At 46.4% G+C, this 12,734-nt stretch overlaps 1 protein-coding gene across 1 annotated transcript in view; it reads left to right on the top strand.

The window, feature by feature from the left end:
• LOC147724963 (E3 ubiquitin-protein ligase TRIM39-like) overlaps window positions 1-6,756 on the top strand; it is a 231,772-nt gene extending 225,016 nt beyond the window's left edge. The window contains exon 6 of the mRNA XM_086966455.1: window positions 5,015-6,756. Within this exon, the coding sequence (XP_086822581.1) occupies window positions 5,015-5,529 (515 nt within the window). The 3' untranslated portion in view covers window positions 5,530-6,756. The remainder of the gene's footprint in view (window positions 1-5,014) is intronic.
• The last annotated feature ends 5,978 nt before the right edge of the window (window positions 6,757-12,734 follow it).

Raw genomic sequence — 12,734 nt, 5'->3', positions numbered from 1 at the left:
GTCTTTTCCATCTATCAGCAGGGCAGAGCCTCTCTTCACCTTTTCGGACTTTGGCCTACTGGATTCGGCCCGCTCTCTTAAAATCTTGAAAGCTCTTAAGTCCGGCTTTCCCATTAATCCCTGTGCTGCTAAGCTACTGTCTGACTTGGCTGACACCGTTAATCTAGAGGGGAACTTCTTGATCAATAAGTCACTCTGTACAGCCTCCGTGCATACAGCCTGGAAACATGCCCTGATTCTTCCGCTGCTCAAGAAGCCGTCTTTGGACCCTTTAGTGCCTGAGAACTATCGCCCTATTTCGCTACTACATAGCTAGACGAAAGTTTGTGAGAAGGCCATCACCTTTCAACTCACCAAGTTCATCGAGGAGTCTAAGGGGCTTCATCCGGCCCAGTCAGGCTTCCGTGCTGCTCACAGCACGGAATCGGCCTTGCTGGAGATTGCTGAGGCAATTCCGGAGTGTCTGGATGCCGGCGGGAGGGCAGCGTTGGTTATGCTGGATCTCTCGGCGGCATTCGACACGGTCCCCCACGTCATGCTCCTCAACCGCCTCTCTGCTATCGGCATTGTTGGCAAGACTTGGCACTGGATTAGCTCCTACCTTGAGGGCCGGCAGCAGCTAGTTTGGCTCCCCCCCGAGTACCTCTGCGCCTCTGCCGGTGTCAACGGGGGTGCCAGAGGGTTCATCACTTAGCCCACTCCTTTTTAACATCTATGTGACTCTGCTCGTGTATCTTGTGGAATCACTGGGGGATAAGGTGATGGCTTACGCCAATGACACCCAGCTGCTGTTCACCTGGCCCAAGGAAGCTTACTAGGTCGGGCTGGCCCAAAACTGCCTTTCCTCTGTTTTTCACTGGCTATCCAATGCTCAGTTGAAATGTAATGAAGGGAAGTCGGAGGTGCTGTTGTTTGGCTCCTTTCCTTCAGATTTCAGAGAGAGGCTCTGGCCTCCGGGTTTTCCTCGGCCCTCTGATAGAACTGGTGCAGTAAAAAATCTTGGTGCTTGGTTCGACCAAAATCTGCACTTTGTGACGCATGTGAAGAAACTGGCTGGTACTTGTTTCGGCATACTCAGGAGCCTGAGGAAGTTTCTTCCCCTCTTGCCGAGTACCTCCAGAGAAACTGTGGTCCGTGTGTTGATTCTGTCTCGTTTGGACTATGCCAATGCTCTCCTTGTGAGCTGCTCGGGGTCCCTGGTCAAAAAATTGCAGGTCGTGCAGAACTCGGCGGTCAGACTCCTTATGGGGCTTTCTCCCAGAGATAGTGTACGGATACACTTGCGTGCCCTGCACTGGTTGCCAGTTGAGTCACTCCTGAAATTCAAAATGCTGACTATTGCTCATCGGGCCCTGTTTGACACCGGCCCTTTATACCTACAAAGGAGATTTGCCTTATATGTGCCAGGTCGACTGCTTCGGTCTTCTGCCCAATGGCTAATGCAGATTCCGAAGTTTAAGCGCCAGCGACTTGGTGGCAACTCCTTTGTGCGCCGGGTCGGTTTGGCCTGGAACCTGCTGCCCTTAGCCCTGAGGACCACCCAAGACCCAGTGCTTTTTAAAAATAAACTTAAGACTTTGCTGTTTTAATCTGATTCAAAGACATTCTTTCTCTCAGGAGCTAGCGCCGGGACACTTTGAGTAGCTGCGCGCTTTACAAGCTCAATATAACATAACATAACATAACAAGATCCCGTCTCTTGCAGGTATGATTGGCCTGCCAGGAGGTTTATTGATGTCCTTGTGGATTTTTGGGATGAAATATATGGATGGGGTTACCGGGTTGTCTTTTTTCAAATATTTATATTCGTCCTCAGTGATCAATTGTTTGTTTTTCCAGATCATCAGTTTCTTGTGATAATCTTTATAGGCTCCCTTCATAGACGCAGGCGTGTTTCGTGTGTAACATTCTCTATCATTGAGCTGTGAATAAGCCTCCATGTAGTATTCATCCTGTGTCAAAAGCACAATATTTCCCCCTTTGTCACTACTTCTTATGACAATATTTTTCTCCAATTTCAATTTCAATTTCTTAATAAGGGCCTCATATTGTTGATTATGTTTGTTGTATTTGCTCTGCTTTATTTTAGTTTCCTTGTTCAATTTTTTGACTTGTGCCGTGACATTCTCATGGAAGACATTCACTGAATCCCGAGGTGTAATTGGATTAAACGTGGACACTGGTTTGAAAGGTGTCAGTTGCCTGATTTTCCCTGGGCTTATGCTGCCATCCCCTGGCTGGGTATGCTTGTCGTATTCTGCGCCCTCTGTCTCCCATAATTCTTGCATCTCCATAAGAATAGGGACATCAGATTGTGTTAAACCTCTGCCTTCTCCTTTGTCTCCCTATAACTGAACTAACTATAACGGGGGAATTTCTATGGTTTTGTACGAGAGAAATGTCCAACTAACTATAAAGTCCCTATAATCTGTGTTTTTTTCAGTGAATTCCTAAGGTTTTTTAAATGCTAATTTCTAACAATAACATGCCTGAAACCTATGTTTTTCATATATATATATATAATCAGTCTCATTGGTGCTTTGATCATTCAACTTGATCTGGTTTCTGGAAGCTGTAAACTGTTATCTTCAGCGTCAGAGATTGCTAAAGATGGTAAGGAATCAGCAACAGTCACTGAGTTTTCTGCGTCAGTCTTTCCCTCACCATTTCGAGTTGAGACCGATAAAACACAGGCCTAAAGTAAGAAGAGTCTCTGGTCACCATGGATCCTTTGATAGGGACCACTTAGAAAGGTTCAGCATCATAAGAAGCATCAGATTTTCTTTTCTGCATCTGTTGAGCGATCACGAAATCTCCTTTTATGAACGAGACTTTTTTTGCCTGTTGCCTCTTACCCGTATAAACTTTCATTTTCTGTTTGTTAACCAAGGTCCTTGTATGAATCATGTTTTCACTTTCATCTCTTTCGGTGGTCCATCGAGTCCATTGGGGTAACTTGGTTGTCATTGGGCTCCTGAACATCAAAGTCATAGTCATAGTCATTTCACCTGTTGTTGAGTGGGGTGGTGAAAGATAGGTTCATTGAGAACAATTCAATACTGTTTTCAAATTGAGCATCGCAAGAGCTGCACGCTGCACTTCTTTCTTTAGGGTACTCAACAAGTTCATTGACCTGTGGCCAAAAAGGTGTGATCTTTTGCTTTATGTTAAAAATTGCTCTAGAAAATTTGTTTAACTCTTTACTGTTGAGGGTGGACCATTGTCAGACTTTACAATGGCTGGTATCCCAATTTTGCAAAGATGCAAAGATTCATTAGTCATGAATGAGAGCTCTTCAACCAAAGGAAAACATGAGCATTCATCTACAATCACCAGTAAATGATGTCCATTAATATGAGAACCAAAGAAACCAATAGTTAGTCTTTCCCAGGCATGTTTAGGGAGTTCCAACATGTTCAGAGTATGTCAAGTAACCCTGGTTGACAGGCAGTTGCATTTGTGAAAGGCCTTGAATCCCATTTCAACTCTTTCATCTATGTATGGCAACCAAACTCGGCCTCAGACAGCTCTCTTTGTGGCAACAATACCACAATGTCCTCGTGAACCACTTCAATCCCTTTTTGTCACAAACTCTCTGGAATCAGGATCTTCGATCCTCGTAGTATAATTCCTTCCTGAGTAATGGAAAATTCATCTTTGACATTCTTGTACTTTTGATATTCACCCTCCGTACTGAGAGGTCGAACGTGTTTGCTACATGACTGATTAGTAATTATGTCTTTCAATTCGAGCCAGTGACTCATGACTTGTAGCAGTTATAATTTAATGCTAACGATACAGCAGCTGGTGTACTTGACTTGAGAATGAAATTGATGCAGAACTCAGCCATTTTGAATAGAGTGCCATGGACATGTATAGGCATTCTCAGAAAGTAGTCATCAGGATTTTGATCCTTTCTTGGATGTTGCACAATTATATAATTGTACTCTTGCAATCGTAGTCCCCATCGTACAATGCGAGGAGGCATCTTGGCTTTTGATTACCAAAGATGGTCAGCAAAGCTTAATGATCAGTCACTAGCGTAAACGGCTTTCCATACAGAAACACACGGAAATGTTAACTAGTCCACACCACAACCAAAGTTTCTATCTCAAGCTGTGAGTAAGCACGTTTAGATTGTCCCCTAAGTGGGATGCTTATGCACAGACAGGGGTCCCGTGCACACAGTGTCACTGGAACCAAGAATACCCAGCTGATGAGCCCATAACTAGGGCAAAACTGGTCCAGAATTGCTTGTGTTCCAGTTCAGAGAGAATCCGTATTAGCACTTCGGGTTGACTGTTGCGACTGGAGCAAGGTCAAGACTGATTTGCATATGACTGGGTCAAAACTGAAGTGGCATGGTGTGCAAAATAAAGATGGGTTGGGGCGCATCCCAAGTAGTTACCAGTGACTGAGATTAGTTCAAGCATTCCATTCATCATGTTTTTATATACTTCAGTGCATTTCAGCACAGTGCACTCCTTCCAGATAGGGGATATATAGTGCAGTATATTGTACAGTACGGTGTGCCCGTTTCTAATACTTGCTGTGTAGTGTAGTGTACAGTGCAGTGCGCTCATGTATCTAGGTTTAAGATTTAGAGTTAAGTGCACCCCTTCTACATAGGTGCTGTCTAGTGTCATTTACAATCTGTTACGGTGTAACCTTCCATAAAGGCGCTGTTTAGTGCAGTGTACAGTCACATATTTGACAACAGACCCGCTTCGGGCAGGAGACTGCTGATTTTTTAAAGCCAAAAATGTCTTTATTTTAGCTGTCTCCCGTCTAAAATTGCCTTTGCTTTAATATGTGTCACTCGGGAAAATCAAGTTCCCTGATTTTTTTTCTTCAAAAACTCCCTTCTTTTAGTTTCAAAATGTTGCCATGTGTGAGTACAGTATGCAGCTTGCAGACAGGTTTGCCTCATTGTCCTGAAAAATAAACTAAAAATAGCAGTTGTATCCCTTAATGGTGTACCTTAAATCACTAATTATGAATCTCTTCTCTACAGTGATTGTGACTTTGGATCCAGAAACAGCGCATCCTGGGCTCCTCCTGTCTAAGAGGGGGAGACGTGCGAAATGGGCAGAGAGACAAAAGCCCCCGACGGACTCAACCAAGAGATTCACCATGTACCCCTGTGTGCTGGGTAGCGAGGGGTTCACCTCAGGCAGACATTACTGGGAGGTGAAGCTGCTGCTGCATAAGGTGGGAGGATGGGCTGTTGGGGTCGCATCAGAGTCTGTCGACAGAAAGGGGGGGATCACAGGGTCCCCTAAGGGGGGAATCTGGGCTATAGGGATGGAGAAGAGTGGTCAGTACTGGGCTCTGACCTCCCCTCAGACCTCTCTGTCCCCTCGCGGGAAGCCCAAGAAGCTGGGGGTGTATCTGGACTACGAGGGGGGGCTGCTGTCCCTGTTCAATGCTAATTCCATGGAGCATTTATACACTTACCCCCAGGCCCCCTTTACTGACAGGCTCTTCCCGTTCTTCTGTCTCGGTGAAGCAGAGCTGAGGCTGGTGTAGGAGCTGCAGCCCCCTCACCCCCCCCCCCCAGGAGCAGAGCTGAGGCTGGTGTAGGAGCTGCAGCCCCCTCACCCCCCCCCCCCCCCCCCCAGGAGCAGAGCTTAGGCTGGTGTAGGAGCTGAAGCCCCCTCACCCATCCCACAGGAGCAGAGCTGAGGCTGGTGTAGGAGCCGCAGAACACCCTCCCCCCCCCCCCCACTGGAGCTGAGCTGAGTCTAGTACAAGAGCTGCAGCCCCCCCCCCAGGGGCAGAGCTGAGGCTGGGGTAGGAGCTGCAACCCCCGCCCCCAGGAGCAGAGCTGAGGCTGGTGTAGGAGCTTCAGCCCCCCGGGAGCAGAGTGGAGGCTGGTGTAGGAGCTTCAGCCCCCCAGGAGCATAGTGGAGGCTGGTGTAAGAGCTGCAGAACCCCCACTCCTCCCCAGGAGCACAGCTGAGGCTGGTGAAGGAGCTGCAGCCCCCCCCCCCCCCCAGGAGCAGAGCGGAGGCTGGTGAAGGAGCTGCACTCCCCCCCCACCCCCCGTGCAGAGCTGAGGCTAGTGCAAGAGCTGCAGAACTCCCCCAGGAGCAGAGCTGAGGCTGGTGTAGGAGCTGCAGCCCCCCCCCCCCCCTTTTCCCCCCGAAGGAGCAGAGCGGAGGATGGTGTAGGCACGTTTCCAGTTTGTATATGTGGGGCATTCCTAAATTTGAGATGTGCTTATGTGTGACATTTTCATGACATGTTGAGTGACGCTTTATCAGTGGCACTTACATGACCCTATTTGATTTAGCATTCATCCTACAAGTGTTTAAGAACTATTAATACAGGACTGCATCCCAGGGGCTTAACTTCGGTGGGGGATGTTACACCCCCCAAATAAATGCATTGTTGGATCTGTAGTTTGGTACGGGGGCCCTAGGTCGGTTGGAGGAAGGAGAAAGAGAGAGGTTTTAAATACTTGAGTTCAGTATGTGCACAGTGCGAGCACCTCTTAGGTTTCATTTAACAACTATAATTTTGTTCGCTCTATAATAAGAATTTGTGTCACGTTTAGGGTTTACATGGCTATAAACATGCCTCTTAATTCACTAATGAAATTTTCGTTGGGGGTGCGAGCCATTGAAGTTTCTAAGCACATGTGTAAAAACTAACTTTTAACAAATGTTTGTCTGCACAGTGATATATTTTGATCTACTAAGGTGCAACACTTTTGCGTGGATTTGAATAAAGTACACTTTTATGAATTTTGAAGATTGTAGCATATTTTTACATTATGTTTGTTGCATGATTTACATGCAAAATGTTTTCCAGGCTTAGCTCTGGCATGCACGCTTTGTGCCAAGTCAGAATATTTGCTTGGCTCTGGCTCTGCTTACCCAATTTATTTGGTGGTGCTTCTATCTCTATTTGCAACTTGAGCTTAGTAATTGGGGCCGTCAGTCACTTGATCAATTGATTTTTACCTGACACTCCATCCCTCCAAACTATCGCCATCCAGGAAAACCCCAGCGGGTGCTTGACTTTCCCTCTCCCCCTCAAAATCCTTTGCACCAAGTGCCTACTTATAACCACGTTTGCACCACACTTTATCATTCCACAACTTTCCCACTAAATCTCTCATTTCCATCATGTAGTTGGCATAACCAAACCGTGACAGATGAGCACATTCATCAAAAACAAGTCCTCTATGGAACCATGCGCTAAAACCTTAATATCAACGGATACACAAAAAAATCTCATAGCTCTGTTCAATTTCCTCCTTGCTTTGCCAATCGCTGCTTGTTTTATTTCTCCTCTCCATTGTCTTCTTGGCACAGATTCAGTCCACATCAAACAAGTCCCTGTACAATTTCTCCTTAATAGTTGTAGATCCTGCTTTTTGGCTTTAGCAGTGTTAAACCTGCCAGCTTGACCAAATCATTCTCCCCAAATGTATTAACAACGTATCAGGGGAACCTCTTTCCGAAACTAGGTCCGCTAAGAAAGGCAATAAACTGCCCCAACGCATACCACTTCTTCTCCACTATATCACCTTGTGTTTGCTACTTGGTAGTAGTCCAAGACTTCTTCTGTAGATCGGCTCATCTGCATATATAGCTGCCCAACTCACAAACGATAGTCCAACTATCCATGCTGCCGTCTTAAGTTCTCATGGGGCTGTTCACACAACCTGTAGTAAGTACAAAAATACAGCATATAACCATAAAATTGGCTAACTACTAAACATTTAAATTCTATTTCCTTACATATCTCTCACAGCATTTTGATCTCCATCTCGCTATCAGTCTTATCTGTCCTCAGTTCCACCTTAGGTCAGCTGCTTCTCAGACCACCCTAGTTCTGAATGAACGCGGCCCATACCTGCCTGGTTTTACACCAGGTTTGGACACAGCCATTCTCATCACTGACAAGCAATTAGACTCCATAAAACATCCACAACATGCATAATCTAAAGACAGTAACTTCAAAGAATTTATAATAGCAATCCGGTACAATATCTGATATACAGTCCAGACGATACTGGTTCTTTTAGTATAGTGATTGTTCTGCACTTCCTGCCCCAACCACTCAATATCCGCCTTACCAACTCTCTATCTACCGGATCATAGTCCCAGTACACTTTGCATAAAATGACACACCAACTAGTTTCCCACCTTTTGTAGACAGAGATGAACGCTTGCAGAAAAAATCCTATCAAACCCTTTTTCAGTGACTCTTGCTCAACATTATCCAGTAACTGCTCCTCTAAAACACAAAACCTAACCTTGTGCTATGTTTGCTGATAAGTCCCCCTTGTGGATTCAGCTATTGCTTTTCCACCATTTCACTGGCTCTTATTCCGCCAACGCCCAACGGTTGTGTGGTAATTGTGTCTTCCTGTCTTCTGCTCATGGTGCCAGCCTTCGAAATCCTTTGTAATGTAATGTAAAAAATATTTGCAGAGCGCCCTTACACCAAGCGGTTTCATGGTGCTGAGCGCGGGAGGGCGGCAGAGGTATGATGACAGAAGCTTTACTCATATGCCTGAGAGAAGAGAAAGGTCTTGAAGTGTTCTAAATTGGGTGTAAGAAGTTGCTGATCTCAGTCCGATAGGAAGAGAGTTCCAGAAGTGAGGGGACAGGAAGGAAATTCTGAAGCCACCGTGTTTTTCACGTTTGAAGGTGGGGTCCACTGTGAATGAGATAAAGCATCCGCCATTTTATTGTTCACACCTGGTACATCCTGCGCCCGAAACACAATGTTGAGCTCTAAACACATTAGCATGAATTTTCCCAACAACCTCAATACACTAAGGTCACATGATTTCTGTTTGTTCACCAATTCTACAACCGTCATGTTGTCTACATTAAACATCACTGATCTATTTGATAATTCTTTACCCGCTTAACTAGAGCTACTATTAAAGGGAAGACCTCAAAAAAGGCAATGCTCCTTCTTGTCTCATCCAATATTCCGATTATTTCTTAGCACTCCATCTTCCATCCCAGAAAAAGGCCTGATGAGTCCGAAAAAAAGCCCAATTGCCAAATTGTGTTGTCATCCAGGACAAACATAGACACCCCATTAAAACTTCCCAAACTGTCCTTTAAACTTTAAATGCACAAATCAGCTCTTGCTGACATGAGAATCCTGGCTCTATGGTGTGGTAAATTTACCCCTGACATTCCTATGCATAGTCTCCTACAAAATGTTCTGCCACATCTTACTACTCTACATGCAAAACCCAAAGGGTTCTGTTCCTGTCTCAAGCCCACTCTCGAGTCAATTACTTCAACCAGAAAATCCTGCATTTCTGTAACTTTGCTATGTGCAGCCTTGCCACCAGTTTCCGTGTGCCTGGCTCAGTGCACAAAAACTTCAACACTGTATTTGGGCCTCCCATTTTCTCTGGAGCTAAAGGTACTCCGAACGCCAATGTCATATCTTCAAAATGTTGTAACGCTCTATTACACTCTTCTGTATCCTTCCTGGTGGCTGGCAATCAAATCAGTCATTTTGACCGACTGACAGGCATTCTGAATGCCTTAAGGCGAATCCCAAAGCTCTCAGTTATGGTTTGTTATAAACAGCATTTATAAGTGACCTTGACCGAGGGCTCAGGAGTTGAGGCTGAAGGCAGTGTGAGTTTCTCACAGTGCCTGGGTGTCAGTGGGTCATAACATAAAAAATAAAATAGGGACATACCCACTGGCGCGCCCCTTCCTGACCTCTTCTCCTCAGCCCTTTGGGACGCCACCAGTTTGTTGGTTGGAATGTGTTTTTTCGGGCAGGGTGATCTCGCATGATATGTCTGCCGGCTCCCTGATCCTGTCTTATATACATCTCTACATGTTACCAGATAGAGTAGATTCCATGCTTTTATACCTAGGAGAGTACTGCAAGCCGCACGGGCGCCTGTGTCCAGAGGTCTTTTATTTGATGCGGCTGCGGCCAAAGTGTCGATGTGCTATGCTCGTTACACTCTAGGGGAGAACCACACTTGTGAGCTGCTCCTTACACTCTGGGGGATGATCCTTGCTTCCAGAGCCTGGTGCAGTGAGCTAAAAAATGGTGTTGGATCTAGCCCTGATCTCTTGACTGGGTGAGAGCTTTCTGCTTAATTCAGAGACTCTGTCCTTCACCACCCCTTGTTGTAAATATTTTTGTCCACCCTAAGCGTGGAAGGGTATTCTCAGATGTGAGACCCTTGCTCATTGCACCATCAGGATTCAAGCAAACCGGGCCGAAGACGGCTGTAATGCCAGAAACCGGTCCCCGGGAGCTTGTTTCCTTCCCAGTGTAAGAATTGGCTTTTGTAGTTTGGTTTGCCCTGTTCCCATCATGCACTGGGACAGGAACAGACTAATTTGCATACAGCCAGGTTCTGAAACTGGGATGGTGCAGTGAGCTAAAAAACGGTGTTGGATCTAGCCCTGATCTCTTGACTGGGTGAGAGCTTTCTGCTTAATTCAGAGACTCTGTCCTTCACCACCCCTTGTTGTAAATATTTTTGTCCACCCTAAGCGTGGAAGGGTATTCTCAGATGTGAGACCCTTGCTCATTGCACCATCAGGATTCAAGCAAACCGGGCCGAAGACGGCTGTAATGCCAGAAACCGGTCCCCGGGAGCTTGTTTCCTTCCCAGTGTAAGAATTGGCTTTTGTAGTTTGGTTTGCCCTGTTCCCATCATGCACTGGGACAGGAACAGACTAATTTGCATACAGCCAGGTTCTGAAACTGGGATGGTGCAGTGAGCTAAAAAACGGTGTTGGATCTAGCCCTGATCTCTTGACTGGGTGAGAGCTTTCTGCTTAATTCAGAGACTCTGTCCTTCACCACCCCTTGTTGTAAATATTTTTGTCCACCCTAAGCGTGGAAGGGTATTCTCAGATGTGAGACCCTTGCTCATTGCACCATCAGGATTCAAGCAAACCGGGCCGAAGACGGCTGTAATGCCAGAAACCGGTCCCCGGGAGCTTGTTTCCTTCCCAGTGTAAGAATTGGCTTTTGTAGTTTGGTTTGCCCTGTTCCCATCATGCACTGGGACAGGAACAGACTAATTTGCATACAGCCAGGTTCTGAAACTGGTATGGTGCAGTGAGCTAAAAAACGGTGTTGGATCTAGCCCTGATCTCTTGACTGGGTGAGAGCTTTCTGCTTAATTCAGAGACTCTGTCCTTCACCACCCCTTGTTGTAAATATTTTTGTCCACCCTAAGCGTGGAAGGGTATTCTCAGATGTGAGACCCTTGCTCATTGCACCATCAGGATTCAAGCAAACCGGGCCGAAGACGGCTGTAATGCCAGAAACCAGTCCCCGGGAGCTTGTTTCCTTCCCAGTGTAAGAATTGGCTTTTGTAGTTTGGTTTGCCCTGTTCCCATCATGCACTGGGACAGGAACAGACTAATTTGCATACAGCCAGGTTCTGAAACTGGGATGGTGCAGTGAGCTAAAAAACGGTGTTGGATCTAGCCCTGATCTCTTGACTGGGTGAGAGCTTTCTGCTTAATTCAGAGACTCTGTCCTTCACCACCCCTTGTTGTAAATATTTTTGTCCACCCTAAGCGTGGAAGGGTATTCTCAGATGTGAGACCCTTGCTCATTGCACCATCAGGATTCAAGCAAACCGGGCCGAAGACGGCTGTAATGCCAGAAACCGGTCCCCGGGAGCTTGTTTCCTTCCCAGTGTAAGAATTGGCTTTTGTAGTTTGGTTTGCCCTGTTCCCATCATGCACTGGGACAGGAACAGACTAATTTGCATACAGCCAGGTTCTGAAACTGGTATGGTGCAGTGAGCTAAAAAACGGTGTTGGATCTAGCCCTGATCTCTTGACTGGGTGAGAGCTTTCTGCTTAATTCAGAGACTCTGTCCTTCACCACCCCTTGTTGTAAATATTTTTGTCCACCCTAAGCGTGGAAGGGTATTCTCAGATGTGAGACCCTTGCTCATTGCACCATCAGGATTCAAGCAAACCGGGCCGAAGACGGCTGTAATGCCAGAAACCAGTCCCCGGGAGCTTGTTTCCTTCCCAGTGTAAGAATTGGCTTTTGTAGTTTGGTTTGCCCTGTTCCCATCATGCACTGGGACAGGAACAGACTAATTTGCATACAGCCAGGTTCTGAAACTGGGATGGTGCAGTGAGCTAAAAAACGGTGTTGGATCTAGCCCTGATCTCTTGACTGGGTGAGAGCTTTCTGCTTAATTCAGAGACTCTGTCCTTCACCACCCCTTGTTGTAAATATTTTTGTCCACCCTAAGCGTGGAAGGGTATTCTCAGATGTGAGACCCTTGCTCATTGCACCATCAGGATTCAAGCAAACCGGGCCGAAGACGGCTGTAATGCCAGAAACCGGTCCCCGGGAGCTTGTTTCCTTCCCAGTGTAAGAATTGGCTTTTGTAGTTTGGTTTGCCCTGTTCCCATCATGCACGGGGACAGGAACAGACTAATTTGCATACAGCCAGGTTCTGAAACTGGGATGGTGCAGTGAGCTAAAAAACGGTGTTGGATCTAGCCCTGATCTCTTGACTGGGTGAGAGCTTTCTGCTTAATTCAGACACTCTGTCCTTCACCACCCCTTGTTGTAAATATTTTTGTCCACCCTAAGCGTGGAAGGGTATTCTCAGAAGTGAGACCCTTGCTCATTGCACCATCAGGATTCAAGCAAACCGGGCCGAAGACGGCTGTAATGCCAGAAACCGGTCCCCGGGAGCTTGTTTCCTTCCCAGTGTAAGAATTGGCTTTTGTAGT

The sequence above is a fragment of the Lissotriton vulgaris genome, chromosome 4_1 (assembly GCF_964263255.1).
Source record: "Lissotriton vulgaris chromosome 4_1, aLisVul1.2, whole genome shotgun sequence".
NCBI classification, from domain to species: domain Eukaryota; kingdom Metazoa; phylum Chordata; class Amphibia; order Caudata; family Salamandridae; genus Lissotriton; species Lissotriton vulgaris.
Note: the sequence above shows the minus strand (reverse complement) of the source record. Positions and strands in the feature narration are given on the sequence as shown.